The 17842-nt window shown below is 57.0% G+C and overlaps 6 protein-coding genes across 6 annotated transcripts; 2 read left to right on the top strand and 4 right to left on the bottom strand.

Annotated features, from left to right (window-relative positions):
* Nucleotides 1-46: 46 nt before the first annotated feature.
* SPBR_07455 (alcohol dehydrogenase, propanol-preferring) lies at nt 47-1202 on the bottom strand (the record flags this gene model as incomplete). Its single annotated transcript, XM_040765709.1, has 2 exons — nt 47-1047; nt 1151-1202. The coding sequence occupies 2 exons, from the start codon at nt 1200-1202 to the stop codon at nt 47-49; spliced, it is 1053 nt and encodes a 350-aa protein (XP_040617240.1).
* Nucleotides 1203-4379: 3177 nt separating this feature from the next.
* SPBR_06894 (uncharacterized protein) lies at nt 4380-6344 on the bottom strand (the record flags this gene model as incomplete). Its single annotated transcript, XM_040765150.1, has 6 exons — nt 4380-4445; nt 4607-5440; nt 5550-5636; nt 5713-5984; nt 6098-6120; nt 6310-6344. 6 exons carry the CDS (start codon nt 6342-6344, stop codon nt 4380-4382), a joined length of 1317 nt encoding a protein of 438 aa, XP_040617239.1.
* A 1315-nt stretch (nt 6345-7659) lies between these two features.
* Nucleotides 7660-9731, top strand: SPBR_06835 (taspase, threonineeeee aspartase, 1; the record flags this gene model as incomplete). The annotated part of the gene is made up of 3 exons (XM_040765091.1): nt 7660-8024; nt 8102-8301; nt 8374-9731. 3 exons carry the CDS (start codon nt 7660-7662, stop codon nt 9729-9731), a joined length of 1923 nt encoding a protein of 640 aa, XP_040617238.1.
* A 571-nt stretch (nt 9732-10302) lies between these two features.
* Nucleotides 10303-11694, bottom strand: SPBR_07256 (transcription initiation factor TFIIH subunit 3; the record flags this gene model as incomplete). Its single annotated transcript, XM_040765510.1, has 1 exon — nt 10303-11694. The coding sequence occupies one exon, from the start codon at nt 11692-11694 to the stop codon at nt 10303-10305; it is 1392 nt and encodes a 463-aa protein (XP_040617237.1).
* Nucleotides 11695-12532: 838 nt separating this feature from the next.
* SPBR_06738 (uncharacterized protein) lies at nt 12533-14784 on the top strand (the record flags this gene model as incomplete). Its single annotated transcript, XM_040764994.1, has 2 exons — nt 12533-13309; nt 13396-14784. The coding sequence occupies 2 exons, from the start codon at nt 12533-12535 to the stop codon at nt 14782-14784; spliced, it is 2166 nt and encodes a 721-aa protein (XP_040617236.1).
* Nucleotides 14785-14939: 155 nt separating this feature from the next.
* Nucleotides 14940-16964, bottom strand: SPBR_06857 (tRNA (uracil-5-)-methyltransferase; the record flags this gene model as incomplete). Its single annotated transcript, XM_040765113.1, has 1 exon — nt 14940-16964. The coding sequence occupies one exon, from the start codon at nt 16962-16964 to the stop codon at nt 14940-14942; it is 2025 nt and encodes a 674-aa protein (XP_040617235.1).
* Nucleotides 16965-17842: the final 878 nt, after the last annotated feature.

Below are 17842 nucleotides of genomic sequence, written 5' to 3'. Positions count from 1 at the left end.
CTCATTCAACTCCCAACTCAATTCACAAGAAAAGCAAAAGAAACAATTATTTGCTGGTGTCGACGACGTAGCGGCCGACAACCTTGCCTGCGTGCATGAGCTCGTAGACCTTGGACAGCTCGCTGAGGCCAACGGTCTTGTAGGGAGCCTTGATCAGGCCACGGGCGAAAAAGTCAATGGCCTCGGCGGTGTCCTGGCGGTTTCCGACGTAGCTGCCCTTGATGGTGACCATACGGACGACGGTCTCGAAAACGGCGGCCTTGACGTAGGCATTGGCCGGCAAACCAATGCAGACGACGGTGCCGTGGGGGCGAACGTACTGGGTAGCCTGCTGGAAGGGCTTCTCAGCTACAGCCAGGACGATGACAGCCTGCGGACCGTGGCCGTCAGGGGTGGCGGCCTTGACGTCGGCGACGACGTCCTTGCTCTTGGTGAAGTCGACAAAGGTATGGGCGCCCAGAGACAGGGTGTTGTCGCGCTTCTCGTCGCCGCCGTCAATGGCAATGACGTGCAGGCCCATGGCCTTGGCGTACTGGATGGCCATGTTGCCGAGACCGCCACCGGCACCGACAACGGCGACATACTGGCCGGGGCGAGCGCCCGACTCCTTGAGGCCCTTGTAGACGGTGATACCGGCACACAGGACGGGAGCAACGGCCTCGAGGTCGACGTGCTTGGGGATGCGGGCAACGTGGTCGGCGTTGGCAACGGCGTACTGCTGAAACGAGCCGTCGACGGTGTAGCCGGAGAGCGTGGCCTTCTCGCAGAGGGGCTCGTCCATTTGGCGACAGAACGAGCACGACAGGCACGAGCCGTTGATCCACTTCACGCCGACGTGGTCGCCAATTTCGACATCCTTGACCATCTCGCCGCGGGCAACGACGACGCCGGCTCCCTCGTGACCACCGACCAAGGGCAGCTTGGTGGGCAGGGGCCAGTCGCCCAGCATGGCGTGCAGGTCGGTGTGGCACACGCCGGAGTACTTGATGTTGATCAGGACCTCATTGGGGCCGGGCTTGCCAACGGGGATCTTCTTGTAGACGGGGTCTGTCGACGTGGGTTAGTGACCAGGCCTCTTTTTGAAACTGAATTGGAGCTCCCTGTGGGAGGACAAGGCGCGGATGAGGTGCACAAAAGAAGCTGGACTCACTCTTGCCGGTTTTCTCGACGACCTGCGCCCACTGCTCAGTCGGGATAGACATTGTGGTGGTTTGGGTGGCAGAAGAATCGGTATTTTGAGGCGAGGAAGATGGTACGTGAAGCTAGCTTGGATTTGGTAGCTGGTTGATGGTAGTGCAGAGGTGGTGAGAGTGTTTAGGTCTGCATAATAAAGAAGCAGAACCTCCTTCAAGCGGCGGCGAGCTCGACTATATATACTTGGGAGCCGGAGCGTGTTTAAGACGCCTCTCCGTGTTTCCGTGCGAGCATGGGAAGCTACGACTACGACCATCCACTACGCAAAATAGAGGAGCTTCAGAGGGGCAACAAACTGAAGGAGCGACCATGACGGGCACCACTGTTCAAGGTCGTTTCCTAAACAGGGAGAGCCGGCAGGCATGGTTAACACAAGATGGGGGAGGAAGGCGCAAAGGAGAAACGGAGGTGAAAGTGGAGCGGAAAGAGCAAGCATCTCGTGATGAGGGGCAACCAGAAAAAAGGATAAATGAAAGGGGAAATAAAAAGAGTGTGCTCTCGCAGATGCAGCCTCCAATTGGGGAGAGGACGGTCGAACGGGCTGTAGAGCTCTAGGTGCGGAACGTATGACGGCGATGGACGTCGAGCTCCAATCTGCGGCGTGTTTGCAGGCGCCAAGGCGACGAGGTCAGGAAGATGTTCGGGCTGACATTTCTCAGGTCCGCAGTTAAGCGCACTCCTAAGCACCAATGCAGCATCGCCTGTATATCTGGTCGCAGGAAAGCACTTTGTTTTCTGGGGGGGAGAGCAATGCCGCCAGTTCCTTTACTGCGGCGGCCTTATCCATCGCTTTCTCCCTCTTGCCCGCCATGTGACGATATCACTCGATTTTCGCCGTTGTCGCATCGATAACATGAGCTCGGGTGCAGTATCGCCGCAGAGCCCCCGACAGCTCTGCAACACCATGATGCTTTTCCCTACGCACTGCTCCGACTTTCACAGGACTATGCCAGCAGACGTTGGCTCCAGAATGGAAGTACAGCCAACTCATAGCGTGGCATCTCTCCTTCTCCTTTGTTTCGAATTCTGCCCGGCAGTGCCAAGCGCTTGGAGAGGTGTGACGGGCTACATACGCGATCCCTTACTGAAAAAGAAAGCAAGAAAATGGCCAGGCCCGACTTGCAAATTGTGACACTGTAATTACCGTTGCTAATGCTACCTTTCCTGCACAACGCCACCCGCAGTCTCGGCTAACTAACAGCTGATTCAGGGCGTGGTGTGTTTTCTGATGCCTCAAATCTCCCCATTTTCCCTTCCTACTGCCATACCCCGTTTCCGGGGCCAGACTTTGCACATATGCCCTTTCATCAGCCCATCAGTCCAATCAACGGCCGGACTCCCCGTCAGCCCTCTTGCATGGCGGTCCCGCCACCACCAGGGCTGGACACGGGGAGCATGTACACTCAATGAGCAGGATCGATGGAAAGACTGACCATGTCGTGTTACGTCTTGGGATAGCATGCGAAAGGGGGACTATTAGGAGAGGAGCAGCTGCTTGTTTTCTCTCAACAGCCAACCCAACGAGTCGGTACCATGAGCTCTATCTAGTTTGTCGGCCTGTCTGATATGTCTTTTCGTGCGTCACTCGTTCGAGACCACTGCGCGGGAGACGGCCTTGTATTGCTGCGGCATGTCTTCTCCAACATTGCGGTTCCGCTCACACAACTCCTCTCCGGTCCAAACGGGACCCCGCAACTAACAAAACATCGGTAGCCGCTTCTGATCATCGCCTCAAAAAAATTGGAGATACGTTAACCCTTTCCTCAGGGACGAACGCACGAGGCCGCCACAAAGCCCTTCAGGCGCAGCGGGGAAGCTGCAAGTGACACAGCAGGTCAAGTGGAAAAAGAACTGACAATCACAAAGACGATACGTGAAAAGATGTGGCAAGATATTTTGGTGAGTGCTGTCTGTTCGCCAAAAGAGAACAAGAAAAATCCGACGTCTGGGGTAGAGGAACTGGCCAATAATTAAACCTCACAATCTATTGCCCTTCTAGACATTTTCCAGAAAATGCACAGCTTTCTCACTACACCGGGCGTCTGGCTTAGGGGCATGTAAAAGGAATAATACATCGTACGGAGAGCTAATGTACACCGTACTCCGCACTTTGTGCGGTCAATGGTGATGACGATTAATCCTTCGGGCTCCTTTCCCCGGACTACCTGCACCCTGTGTATATTGCTATGTTCGCTCTGACAATCTGATATGCGCTTCACCATGCGTGGTACCTCAGTGTGTTTTCCTCCGCGTTCTTTCCCCAATTGTTTCCTTGTCGTCGCCTCTTCCATCCTACCCGCAAATCTCTTGTTCCGCCCGACCCTGCGGATCCGTTCCACGCCAACGAAACATATAAACGCAGGAGGAAGCATACCGAAGCTATAAAATTAATTACGGGATGGGGCAAGGGAAGGAATAAAACAGGAAGCCGGGGATGAGGAGATTCGAGGAAAAGCGGAAACATATCTCGATGTATAAGTTTATTATCATTGATTTTTTAAATAAGTAACTGGATTGTGCACCAATACGGGGCAGACACATATCAATTATGCGGATACAAGATTCCGCAGCATAGCATGCTTGAAATCTGAAGAAGAAAAACGGGCATCTCCGTAAGCAACGGGAACTCGTTCCACAGCGACAACAGGGAAGTCTTGAGAACGAGGTTACTGCGTTCCCTGGACCTTTTCTCAGAGTAAAGTGGCGATGATTCTTTGCTGGGAAAGTGCGGTCCACAAGGGTTGGCCGACAAGCCGACTTACACCAGAATTTTGAACGACACAAACTAAGCACGTTACAAGTCTACACAAGGCTGCCATCAAAAGGTGGCTGCAGCAATCAACCGACGGCACACAGTCCCTATCGAGCATGCAAAGAGTAGCAAGAGTAGGGATAACTTGAAATGATATCACATCTGGTCTCCGAGCTGAGCACTGGCACGGAAAAGAGCACCTCCAGCCTTCTCCTTGTATCTTTTCTCTTTGCTGGTGCACTTTCCGTAATGTTTCTTCCACCTTTTCGCATTGTAGCTGTCGTTGTTTGCTATTCTACACGTCGCCTGGGCCGTTCCCCAACCAAGACCCCTTCGTATCCGTTTCGACATTCCCGCGGCCATATTTTGGGGACCCTGGATCTCCTCTGAGGTTCCTTTTCGCATCAACAAAAGCATCCCCTCTGTCTCCCATTTATGAGCCGCCGGGACCACCCAGAAGGGCAAACCTCCGGACAATGCTAGGTCCGTACTCTTCGTACTGTTGGTGAGGTTAGCTGAGACACGAGACGCAAGAAACAATCGACACGGCTGCGCGAGATCAAGACCGATGTCGAGCCGAAGCCGGAAAACGAAAGCCAGACGAGAAGCATATGCGACGGCCAGCAATGGGCCCGACACGAGACTATGAGATAAACTTACTTCAGCCTTCGTGTGGCAGTACGACCGGAACTCGGGCGTCTGGCCGAGCAGGCTGCCACCGAACCAGGGGCCGTGCCGCTGCCGCTTGTGCGTAATGACCTGGACCTCCAGACCACCGCTCTTGGCGCCGTGGCTGCGCACCTCACTTGCCCGGATGCGCGCGTCGACGAGCTGCTTGATGTCGCGCTGCAGCCGCCGACCAAAGTCCTTGTACAGCGTGCTGCCACCGGACAGCACAATGTTCTTGTACAGACCACGCCGCACGTCGATGGGCGACGACTGGATCACGCCGTCCACCACCACGGGCAGGGGGGTGAGGAAATCGGAGCTGTAGATCTCTGGATTGAAGAAAATCTCAGGCGCCAGGAAGCGCTCGTACCCAACGTCCACCGACACCTTGCGGCCGCCCGCGAGGACAGCGGCATGCTTGGCAAAGCGCGACGAGTCCCGGTCGTAGCGCGCAAACTCCTTGACAATGTCCGGGCACACGTAGCAGTACTCCTCCTTGATCTCCTGGGCCGTCTTGAGAGACGAGTCTGGCTCGCCGCGGTCGCGCAGCAGGGACTGCACAAAGTATGTAATGTCGCGACCGGCAATCGGAATCGACTTGATCGAGGAGCCGATGACGTAGCCCTCGGCGACGGGGATGACGTGCGTGACACCGTCACCGGAATCAATGACGGTACCCGTAAGCGAACGGTCGGTCACCTTGGACGACGTCCACGAGGCTGCCAGCGCAAGCACGGCCTGCACAGCAATGTAGAGACCGGCACAGTTGAACGACTCGAAGAAAATCTCGGCCGTGTTTTCGCGGTTCTCGGGCGGGTTCAAGGGCTGCGGGGGTCAGAAAATGGCACATCTACTGCGTGAAAAGAAAACTCATGGTGCGCATCGTCCATATATGGGACAGTCATATGTGCCATGGAGGCTGGAAGGTACATACCGGCTCGGTGAGAAGGAAGTAGTGGTCCTCAGGCTCGACGCGCAGGTACTTGAAAATGGAGTTGGACCAGAAGCGCTCCATGTGATCCTGTTCGGTTTCGTCAGCCCACGTTCTCCCTACAATCCCTCCACAGCGTGCAGCATCCGCCGCCCCCGTGCCTTACCCAGTTTTCTATCTGACCGTGCCGGATAGGGTAGTGCAGGCCATAGCCAGGTCCGGACGACGCCGAAATCGCCTCGTCGCCGATGAAGTAGTCCAGGTCCTCCGTACCCCGCTTCGCCTGCAGGTGACCGCCAGGGCCGGCGCCGCCGGTCAGGAAGGACGGCTTGTTCGCGACAGACGGCCGGCCAGCACCGGTACCTGCGCTGCCTGCACCGGACTTTGTTGCAATCGCCGTCGGGAACACGAAAGAGGGAGAGTCGTTACCGGCGAAACCTGAGCGGAGACATCGTCGTTAGCGGTTCATGGTCCGTAAACCCGCTGTTGATCGCTGCGCGAGGCAACTAGGCAGCAGCTCGAGGAGCATCGCGATGCATACTGGAACCTACCAAGCTTCGAGAAACCGGTGCCGCTGCAGATCAGAGAAGACGTGTTAGCAACGCAAACAATGAAAGAAGACGGTCACGCCTGGAATTGGAAGATTCTCGGAGCCAATGCGATAGAAGCCGGCCGCAAGCCGCTCAAGCCGTTGAGCTAAACGAGAGGACGACTGACCATGCCGGAGTCGCAGAGGGGGGGCAGGAGAGGGATTGGCGCATACTTGTCCATGACAACGGCCGGCGTTTGGTTTGCCATTGTTGCGGTTTGAAAGACGAACAGAAGGGCCGCGGATCAGCAGCTCTCCTTGCGACAACGTGCGGGTTTGTCGGGAAAAGAGGTGGAGAGGAGAGGTGATGACGATGTAGGAAGTTGGGAGCGTCTGCGGCGACCCGTCGACCGTGTGGCTGTGGTAGGTGGTTGGCGGGGGTGAGGGGCGCCCCTGCTCACTGGTGCCTCCTGCTTAAACGGGGCAGCTTACGCCTAGCATCGTGCCAAATGTCAAAGTGCGCTAATATGGTCACGTGCATATCGTTGGATACAGGCTTCTGTATTTTCTCGCCTTACATAATCTCACAACAACGACCTCGACGTCGGCGGCAACTTTCTCCAAAACAAACTCGACTAGAACATACATTGGGGCTCAGGGACAGGCCGGGGAGGAATACTTGAAAGAGAGACAGAAATGGCCTAGATGTCCATGGAGACATACGTTGTTAAATGAGGCCATTGTGGCAGGGGAGATCTATACGTTCGTTCCTTCCTCTATTTCCTCCCGTAGAGATTGCTCCAGGAAACCACATTGCTGAGCTCTATCTCAAATGCGACGAACGAAGCCCGCCATTCTCCGCCGTGACTTCTTTTCCTACCACGGACCTACACATAATCTACTGACCCCTCTTTCTTGCCCGCCCGTCGCGCCTTCTCTTTCCTCGCTCGTTGCAGCGTTTGGGTAGACAAGGCAATCACGCGTCAGCCGTGACCGGACTTCTGCATGACGAGAGGCAAGGCGTGCGTCTCAGTCACCATCCTCCTGCCAACGATACCTTGCACTCCTACTCCCCCTTCATCTTGTCCACTCCACGTCGTGCTTCGTCTCTTTGTGAGATTAGTATCTTCTCCCTGGCGACCTTTCGTCGTTTCGTCTGTCCACGCTTCCTTGGCTATTCGTTCATCCCTAGATCACATTGGATTGAGGTCTATCTACACCGCTCCCTCAGTCTTGGCTCAACTTTGTTGTTTTTGGAACAGCTTTATTGGTCATTTTTAAATTCTCTTTTCTTTTTCCCTAAGTCAACGCTACTCCTACGAGGTTCCTGTTTTGCTGGATACATCCCCAACGACCCACTAGTCACTCTTCATTGAGGGCCTTCTCGCAGCCAGCCCTCTGTCTACAGCGCCACACAAGATATTGCTCTACGTCACCTGCTAGGACTGCTACTCTGTTCCTCCTTGTCGACCGCTTGTGTAGATGAATCCGCAAGCAATTTCAATGGGACATGGCAAACTAGGGTCCCCCGTCGACAATCAACAGCCCCAGACCGACCACTCGGCCGAACACCACATCGACATCATGACTCCTTCTTCTAGTCCATTTCCAAGCCTCAGTCCTTCTCCGGAAAGCAGTTGTGACAGAGACGAACTCTTGTCAGTGCCGGGTTTTGACGTCGTTGGTGCAGCAGAGGACCGTCGTCACAACGCTGTGACGGCAAATCCAAGATTCGATCCTGGGCTTGCCTCCTCGTCTACAGATGGACCGCTGCCATCCAACAAATTGCCGAGTCCGGACGCAGCCGTCTTTGCTTCAGCAACAGACGGGCTCACGGAGCGTTTGTTCCGTTCCAAGACAAAGGGTCCCATTGCGGCTATTTTTATCCATGCCGGCGCCGGCTTCCACAGCACCACCAACGAGCACGTGCATCTAGAAGCGTGCAGCGAGTACGTTCATCTCCCCCCGATTTAATCCAGATATGCATTTTCATCAACCCTGTCTCCCTCACACTGACTGTCGTTAGAGCTGCCCGCCTGGCCATGAAATTTCTCAAAGCCGGAGGCACCGCTGTTGACGCGGTCGAGGCAGCAATCAAGTGCCTAGAAGACAAAGAGATCACCAATGCCGGCTACGGAAGCAATCTCTCCATTGACGGTGTTGTGGAGGGTGATGCAACTATTGTCGACCATCTTGGCCGCAGTGGTGCCTGTGGATCCGCCCAAAGTATGGTGTCTAGGACATGCTCTTTCGCAAGGCTCTCGTCATCTTGCTAACCCGTTCCCTTGCCGTCTCTAGTGATCAAGAATCCAATCTCGCTGGCCCGTCTGATCTATGACCGAAGCAATATCCCCTTGTCGCTGAGGCGTATACCGCCAAATATCCTCGTCGGCCATGGTGCGGCTCAGTTTGCACAGGAGCACGGCATGCGTCTTATTCCACACCAGCAGCTCATCTCCAAGGGCGCCCAGGACCGTTTCTATCGCTGGCGCCAAGATCTAATCAATGCCGAAGAGGCAGCTATCCGGTGCAGCCTGGCTTCTGGCGCTGCCTCAAAGTCCCGAGTCGATCCACAATCTGTTCCTGGCGGTCCTCCCGGTGCCTGTCCTGGCATGAAGTCAGTACAAAACGCACAACAAATCGCAGTGTCGGGGCCGACCGTTACGGCCTCGATTACGAGCGGTAGCTCTCAGCCACCTGACGACGGCCGGCCAGCTGGGCACCTACCAGCCTATGGCAAATATACCCAAGCGTCGCTGGGAACCACGACTGTCAAAACAGAAACCTCGTCGTCCACTGCGGCTGGGAAGGTAGAAGCCTGGCCTGCTAGGAACCCGAAGTCCAGTCACAAACGATTTCGCCTGGGTGATTATGACCTATTCAGCAATGATGAGGCAGCCACCCGCAGAAAAAGACGAAGCAGTAGCGGCGGAGACGGAAGCTTCGCGGACGAGCCAGTACACAAGCTCCCGTCGATCTCGGGCGCCATGTCCCATCCCCTTGACCATTTTGCCGAAGGTACCGCTGCGGACGAGTACGCGGCCGGCAACCCATTTCGATATGCCGAGATCGGACTCCACGACAACGACACGGACATCATCACTGACACTATCGGTGCTATTGCAATTGATCTCCGCGGCAACATCGCGGCTGGCTCGTCGTCGGGTGGCATCGGCATGAAACACTCGGGTCGCATCGGACCCGCGGCCCTAGTAGGCATTGGCACGGCCGTAATTCCCGCAGATCCCAAGGACAGCCGAGGTACCTCCGTGGCAGCCGTCACCAGCGGGACGGGTGAGCACATGGCCACCACGATGGCATCACACACCTGTGCCCAACGCCTCTACCACGGCAACCGCCGGACCGACGGCGGGTCGTTTGATACTGAATACGACGATGATGCGATCATGAAGTCGTTTGTGACAGACGACTTTATGAACCACCCGGGCGTTCGCAACCAAATCTCTGGCGGTGCCATTGGTGTCATGGCGGCAAAAAAGACCAACAGAGGCGTCTATTTCTACTTCGCCCACAACACAGACTCGTTTGCCTTGGCTTCTTTGTCGTCAAACGAGGACGACCCGCTGGTGGTCATCTCTCGGCTGGGTCCACGGGAAAGCGTTGCTAGGGGCGGTCGCAAGATCAAGCGCAACTGAGAGTCCGTCTGCCTACGACGTGGTGAGAATGAGCTGTGTATACTTGGCATTATATTGGCCCTTTGCGTTCGTGCGACGAAAGGCGAGTATGTGATTTGGCACAGGCCGAAAGGCCAGTAGGCTTCCCGGGACAATTGGTCTGTTGACCCCTTTTCTGTTTTGCTACATTCTGCTGTTTTATGTCCTCTTTCTCTTCACCTAGACCCTAGATATCCTCAAGTAACGTTGCGTTTTATTAGTTGGAATGAATAAGAATTATTGGTAAAGGACAAAGTCATTTTCAAACTCAAATCGTGACGTTCTATAAAATATAGTTTTTTTTTTTTAAAAAAAAACGTAAAAAAAAAGAGTAAAAACACAATCAGAACATAGTGAACGAAACCTAAACTTTGCAAATCCATACAACTCTGGATGCAATTTTGTATGACCAGTCCCCGCGCAATGCATTATAATTTAAAACTGAAATCCCAAACGCCAGATTGTATTTTCGTAGCCACCGGAGCCATCCGACCCATGGGAAGAATAAAAAGTAAACAGCAAGTCAGGCTATGCATACTAGGCGAAAGGCCCATCACGAGGTCATGGGTGTTCCGACTGTGCTGCCAGTCTCTTCGCGGCCACCAGCGGCGCCACCCAGCCGCTTCTTCTTCTTCTTCTTCGGACGCGGCACCACGGCCGGTTTTGCACCGTAGGCACCTAGTCGCAGCCGTGACCCACACGTTAGGCACTCGGTTGTCGGTGGACCGCCGGCTGTCTCGTCGCCGGCGGGTGCTTCGGGCACTTCGCAAAAGATGCTTAGGCAGATGCTGCACACGAACCCAGTGTCGACAACACGCCGGTGGCAGAAGCACGCGGCGCGGAAGTCGACCGCATCAGCACTCGGGGGCACGAGCGCGTTGGCCACGTCGCGCGCCGAGGCCGCGCTGAACCCCAGCATCAAGTACGCCAACAGGCCCTGCGTGTGGAGGCCGTGGCCGTCGGCGCTGTCGCTGGGCGCTGGCGGTGCCAGGAATGTGCCGCGAGTGATGAAGGCGGCCTGCTGTAGGAAGGTGGCTGCACCGCGCAGGGCCAGAACGTCAATGGCGACACCGGCGTGGGCGGCGGCAAAGACGGCGTTCATCGTCGGAATGTACTGCGCCGGGGACGAGTCCGACACAGAGATGACGAGGATGCGGGCATGCAGGCCAACATCGTCTGACGAGGCGCTGCCGTCGCCCTTTGTCTTTCCGTCGCTGCCGGGCGCACTTCCTGGCCCGCCTCCCACACCCTTGCCGGCACTGCCACTGCTGCTGCCCTGTTGGCCAGACGGCCTTCCCTTGCCGTCCGCCGCCGCCGCCGCTGCCGGGATCAGGATGGCGGTCTTGTTGATGTGTGCGAGGGCGAGTGTCAGGGCACCCGATAGCAGGGTTGTAGTCTCTTCGAGGTCGCGCTCGGTGGTGCTGGTGACGAGGTCGTGGACGGATTTGAGGACGGTGGTCTCGATCTCGCGGAACTGTGGGAACTTGTTGGCAGAGGAGGGCACGGTCTGTGGTATGTTGCTGCCGTTGCCGTTGCCGTTGCCGTTGCCGTTCCCGTTGCCATTAGAATGCGTGTTTCCATTGCTGTCGGAGTCGGTCATGGGTACATCGTCGCTGTCACCACCATTGGCGGCTGCCGCCGCTGCCCGTCGTGCTTTCGTGGCCGCCGTAGCTGCGGCCGCCGTTGCTGCCACTTCCTGGGGCGACGGATACAGCCATATAGCCCTGTTGCTATGCGAGGCAATGACGGCGACTTGGTTGGTGCTCCCAAGGGCCAAATGTGAGTTGGCAAAGACGAGGATGTTGGCGATGGCCTTGCTGAGTGGCAGAGTATTGGCCAGCGCGGCCCAGGCGCGCGGGTTCGTGTCGAGGACGATAGTCAGAAGGGCCGGGGTCTCGGCCGACGCAGAGACCTCGTAGTGGGCAGACGCATCGACGGCGTCCATGGCGGGCGGCTGGCCGCTCTGTGTGGCCTATTCGTAAAGGCTCAGAATATGTATTCTCATCATCTGGGGACACAACGAGTCGACGGCAGTCGCTTATGTGGCCCCTGGGGAAGAATATAACGTCAAAAAAGGTTTAGGAGTCCGACCAAGGGCCTCAAGCAGCTGCGATCTGAGATACAAGGGGCAGCTGAGAGACGCAGACGACGAGGCAAAAATGAACGTTGACTACTGTGATGATACTAAGCGATGCGCTCAAGCACTAAAAACGACAGAGCCAAGGGCTTCCAAGTTTCGCCAGGCGCAGGCAGCCTACTGTTGACCATCTATCCCCACGTGATTGCCCCACGCAGTTCTACTTCTTTGGGCTGTGAAGCTACTATGTAGCTTTGGCCCCTCCAACCTCCAATCCAGCTTCGTTTTTGTATCTCGATAAGAGACGCCACCAATGCACAGCATCAACACGCCAGTCCTGACGCGATTATGCGCCCCTGCTAACCGTTTGGCGTATGGGACATTGGAGGGGCGCTAGAGAAAGCTCTATCAGTCGTCGGCCCACACAAGCAGCGTCATTGGTGATATGACTGTATCGCCTCATCTCGACAGGCTTTTCTTCCGTTTTCTGTTGTCAATTTCTCAATATTTCTTGTTCTCAATTTGTCTCCTCTTTCATTTCGTCAGTCATCCTTAGTCTTCGTTTTGTTTTGATCTTGCTGTCAATCACATTGCCATTTTCGTTCGCATTGGGAACTACACTGTGTTGCTGGAGAGGTCTTACAAATCGGCCCAGGCCATCGCATTCTCCCCCGACTGAGACGAGCTCCAGCATCCACCAACCACAATGGCTGCCGCTCCCAGCACAGATGCGGCTGCTGCCACGGGCAGGGCTTCGTCGCCGACCCAGACGTCCGAGCTGTCCCGCGAGGACCAGACACTGCTCCTGTTTGCTGGGCTCATGGAGGGCGGCAAGGAGGACGACGAGACCGTCCGCGACCTCGACCGCCTGACCAAGGTGCTCAATGACGATGTGGAGGCCACCAAGAATGGCGAGGCATCCATTTGCAAGCTCATTGACTCCGACTGCGCCGACACGCTACTCAGCTACCTCGACATGCGCCAGCCTGATGTTGTGCGCGGTCACGCCACGCTGACCACGTCGTCCTATCTCAAAGCGGCTGGCGACGACGGTGCTCAGAAGCTGACCGAGTTCTTTTACGACCGGGTCAAGCGCGGCACCTATGACGACTACATTGTGGCCTTTTGCGTCGCCGCCGCCGTGTTCCCCATCGTGCCGGACCTGACGGCGCAGATGTTTTTGGGCGAGGGCTTTTTGCCCAGCCTCGGCCCACTGATGCGCCGCAAGTGGAAGAGCCGCAAGGTCGAGACAGCCTGCCTCGACATGCTCAATGTGGCGTGTATGAACGCCGCATGCCGCGAAGCAGTGCAAAAGTACTGCGTCGAATGGCTCGAGGAGATTGTCGACCAGGACCCCGACGATGTGGTTAAGGACATGTTCGCGGCCAATCCCGACGGCAGTCTCGGCGAGGGCTCGATTTCCATGCGCCGCCACTCGCGCCAGGTTCAGAATCTGGCGGCTGTGATTCTCGCGAAGCTCAAGGTATCATTTCGTTTTTTCTTCCATGATTAGTCTCATACGTTACCGCATGCTCCTTGGCTTCAAATCTAACTAACTCCAGACCTAAGGCAACGTTACCACCACAACCAACCGCCAGAGTCGAGGAACTGAAGGACGACGGCCGTATCGAGACGGCAACAACAAGTATCGAGGACTTGAGCAAGATGTTTACTGGCCTGCTGGCGAGCAATCCCGACCACGACAGCTCCCACGCCGTTGAAGGCTTGGCGTACGCGTCCTTGCAGCCCAAAGTCAAGCAAGCGCTGGCAGATGACAGCGCGTTCCTCTCCAACCTCGTCAAGACACTGAAAACCGCACCACCGCGATCGCCAATGACGTACGGTGCGTTGAGCATCTTCTCCAACCTGACGCGGTACCAGCCACCACAATCTGAGGAGCAGAGGCGGCTGGGTCAGCTCAAGGCGTACGCCAACGCGGCCGGTAAATCGGGCGCCAAGCCCGATCCGCTCAACGACGACGAGCATGTGTCGAAGCGGTGTCAAAAGGTCTTTGCCGCGGGCGTGACGCCGATTCTGGTCTCGCATAGCAAGAATGGCTCGGCCGCCTCACTATCTTTGATTGTCGGCATCATCCACGCGCTGTCCATGACGCAGAGCTTGCGTGGCCAGCTGGCACAACAGGGTGCCGTGCGGCTGCTCATTGACGCGTGGAATGCCCTGGGCGCCGTTGATGGTGCGAGCAGCAGCGCCGACATGTCTCTGGCGCGACGGACGGCTGCCCAAGCGCTGGCGCGCATTCTCATCTCGACCAATCCGGCACACGTCTTTGGCGGCACGCGCCCAGTGCCCATCCATGCCGCTATCCGCCCACTGGCATCTCTCCTCAAAAAGGACGACGACTCGTACGACCTGTTGCCTGCATTTGAATCGCTCATGGCGCTGACCAACCTCGCATCCACGGACGACGACACTCGCGGAGGGATCCTGCGCGCCGCCTGGCCCGACGTCGAGGAGCAGATCTTGTCCAACAACGAGCGCATCACGCGCGCCGCAGTTGAGCTCGTCTGCAACCTGGTGCAGGCGCCCGAGGGCATTCTCATGTACGCTGACGGCAGTCCTGCGGCCAGGAACCGGCTCAACATTTTGGTGGCCCTGGCCGATGCCGAGGACGCTGGCACGCGAAATGCCGCCGGTGGCGCGCTTGCGTCCCTGCTGGCATACGAGGCCGTTGTCGAGGGTGTCCTGGCGCGAGACCGTGGCGTCGCGATCATCCTGGGACTGTGCAATGCGTCCGAAAGCGAGGACCTGCGGCACCGTGGCGCTGTGGCCATTTACAGCATGGTTATGTGTGACGGCGAGACGGGGGAGAGGGCGAGGACAGCAGTCAAGGCGGCCAACGGCGTGTCCATCTTGACCGAGTGCGCCAAGGCCAGCCGTCGCGCCGAAGTGGTCGAGGTGACAGTGTTTGCATTGAAGGAGCTGGTAAAGGAGGAATAACGACTGGAATGGATGTTGTATTTCACCGGTACCATGAATTTGCACCGACAACTCGCGAGCACATAGGACATGGTCAATAAATTAGGGTCATTTTAGGTCTGGCGTCGCTATATATGCAAAGATGGTCCTTCTCGCTTTTTCTACACATTTTTTATCTACGCCAGATCAACACGGTTGAGAACCGCAATGCCCTCAACGTGTGCCGTCTGCGGGAAGAAATCGAAACCGCGCAGGCTCTCAATCTCGTAACGCGCCGGGGCCTTGCCGTCCCTGGTCTCGACTGGGGCCTTGTCGTTGGCGCCGTCGCCAAAGTCCACGTGGCCCTGCACCAGCATGCCCACATCGCGCGCCTGCGTGTGCACGTTGCAGCTGACATACACGATGCGTGCCGGCGCAAAGGCCAGCAGCTGCCGCAAAAACGGTCCGTCGCAGCCCTTGCGCGGAGGGTCCAGCACCACGACCGTCTCGTCCGGGTCGTACTCGATGACGCTCTGGAACAGCTGCGCCGCGTCGGCCGCCAAGAACTTGCAGCGCTCGGGCGGCAGGTGGTTGAGTTGCGCGTTGGTGCGCGCATACGAAATGGACTGTTCGGCAATGTCGATGCCGATGGAGCCACCGGGTAGCGTCGACGCCAGCGTGATGGTGAAGAGGCCCGAGCCGGAGTAGGCGTCGATGAGGTAGCGCAGCTCCTTGCCCTTGTGCGCATCCTTGGGACGCACCACGTTCTCGCGCACGTAGGCGGTCAGTGGCGGCAGGATCGAGTTGTTGTTCTGGAAGAAGCTGCCGGCCGGGTTCGTAAAGATGTAGTCGTCAATGTACTCGGTGGACGTGGCGTTGTTGTCGGTGATGCACGTCTTGAAGTCCGTGTGCGCCTCGGTCTCGACGGTCACGGTGTCGGCATCGTCTGCCACCTTTTTCTGCTCCTCGCTCATCTCGCTGCCCTTGGGACACCGCACGGTGTTTTCGCGCAGCAGGATCGTGGCGCCTTTGGAGTAGTTGGCAAAGTCGTGGGCCACGCGTGCGCGCTCCCGCGCCATGCCCTTGCCCACAGCCGGCGTGCCAATGGGGCAGCTCTCAATGTCCAGCGTCGCGCGCGCACCACCTGCACCCGCCTTCGCCATAAATCCAATCTCGGGGACCGCTGTCAGTCGGTGTGCGGCTTTGTTCTTCCGCCGGAATCCCGGCGGGCCGTCAAAGTGCGGCGTCAGTTTTGTGCGGTAGCCGTACTGGAGCGGGCTTGGCATGGTGTCGAGGACAGCAGGAACACGCTCGGGCGGCAGCTGGGAAAAGTGGCGGTAGGCACGCTCGACCACGCGGCGCTTGATGTGCAACTGCTCGCCGTAGTCGAGCATCTGGTACTGGCAGCCCGAGCAGCGGCCAAAGTATTGACAGCGCACCCGGTTGCTGTCGCCCTGTGGATCGCGCAGCTCGGGCGACGGCCTGATCACCTCTAGGAAATCGGCCACCGAGTATGTCGGTGGCAGCTCGTCCTCACCCGATCCGGCCCTGGGCTGTGGCAGGTGGCGGTACACCTTGGCACGCACAATGTCGCCCGGCACCGAAAAGGACACGACATAGATGCGCCTCCGCCGCCGCAGCAGAGGCCCGTCGCTGAGCTCGTGCAGTTTGCGCTGGACGGCCAGACCCTCACCCGTCGATGACAGGCCGACAATGTCGAGCTCGATCACCGAGCCGGGCTCGGGCAGCTCCTCTTCGGGAACTTCGCCGCCGTCCTCTTCCGTGATTTTGATTTCATCCGTGGTTTCAGCGGCTGTGGCCTTGACCTCTTCGCCGTGCGCTCCGTGGAAGAGAACTGGCTCGGCGTCCCTCTTCTCGCGGTCCTGCCGGTGTTTCAATGCCCTCTGCAAGTCCCGCACGTCCGCCAGAAGCACCTCCTCAGACGAGCCGTCTGTTACGGCCTTCAGCCGCTTGCTGCCCTTGAGCTTCTTCTTGGGTGGCCGCTGCTGTTGCTGCTTCCTGCTTTTGTTGGCACCACCGGCACCTCCATTGGCATTGTTTCCACTGTTGTCACCATTGCTACCGCTTTGCGCCGGGAGCTCACGACCAGCCTGGAGTGGGCTGCTGTCAGGGTGCGGCCGTTTTGCAGCGGTTGACTTTGCAGGGGTTGCCACATGTGGCTGCAAAGTGGGCGGTACCTGGATGCTGGCAGGTTCCGCCATTGTTGCAAACGATAGAGACGTCCGGAGTGCAGGATATGCTAGATATGCAGACGAGAATGTCGTGATCGGAGTTGAATGTTGCGTCAAATGAGACAATGGTTGTAAACTCAAGCTGCGGTGCAGCGACAGCGTTCGTATAGACAAGACCAGCCGTTTGCTGAAGGTGGACAACATGAAGACTTTTGTGGAAAGAAAAGACCAAGGTAGCCCAAAATTTGTGAGTATTTTCACCCGTTTTGGAGCTTGACGTTTGAAACCAGCGACATCAGTCTCAATTTTCATAGAAGCTCAAAAACGTGTACATGACTAAGCCGTGAAGGTCACTTTCTTTGGCAACACTGCGCTGATTGGCCCTGATGGCGACGCCAACCCCTCTGTAGTCCGGTCCCTACAGCGCTTGTAGTACACGGCACAGGTTGCTGCGTTCAGGCCATTTACAGTACGTAAGCGGCGAGACCGGGCCTGGCCCTTTTCCAGTGAAGCTGCTCGAGCGGCCGGCTATCTGCAAAAGACCGACAGCCGCTAATATCCACCACCGAAAGGCGCGCTTCTAGCCCCAACTTGCGGCACTTCGCAACTGCCGTTTTGGGAATAAGACAGTTGTAGCGAGAAAGTGCGCATGTGCTCCTTCCTGCCTGCCGCTGTTATCGGCGCCCGTCACGTTCGTTCCAGTGTGTGCCTGTCCCGCACCTTCTAAATGCTGGCAGAACAAGCGCCGTCTTTACCGTGGCGATGCCCCCGTTTTCGGCCTCCCTGACTTCTTAGTATTTTGCTTTTTTGTCTGGTCGTGGCATTATTCACACCTCGTATCTGCTTTCATTCCCGAGTCGTTTGCGATTTTCTTTTGGGCGCAGGTGTCGGTTTGGTTCCTTTAGGCG

The sequence above is a fragment of the Sporothrix brasiliensis genome (genome assembly GCF_000820605.1).
Source record: "Sporothrix brasiliensis 5110 chromosome Unknown Cont20, whole genome shotgun sequence".
Lineage (NCBI taxonomy): Eukaryota > Fungi > Ascomycota > Sordariomycetes > Ophiostomatales > Ophiostomataceae > Sporothrix > Sporothrix brasiliensis.
The sequence above is the reverse complement of the archived record's forward strand: the minus strand, read 5'-3'. Positions and strand labels throughout refer to the sequence as shown.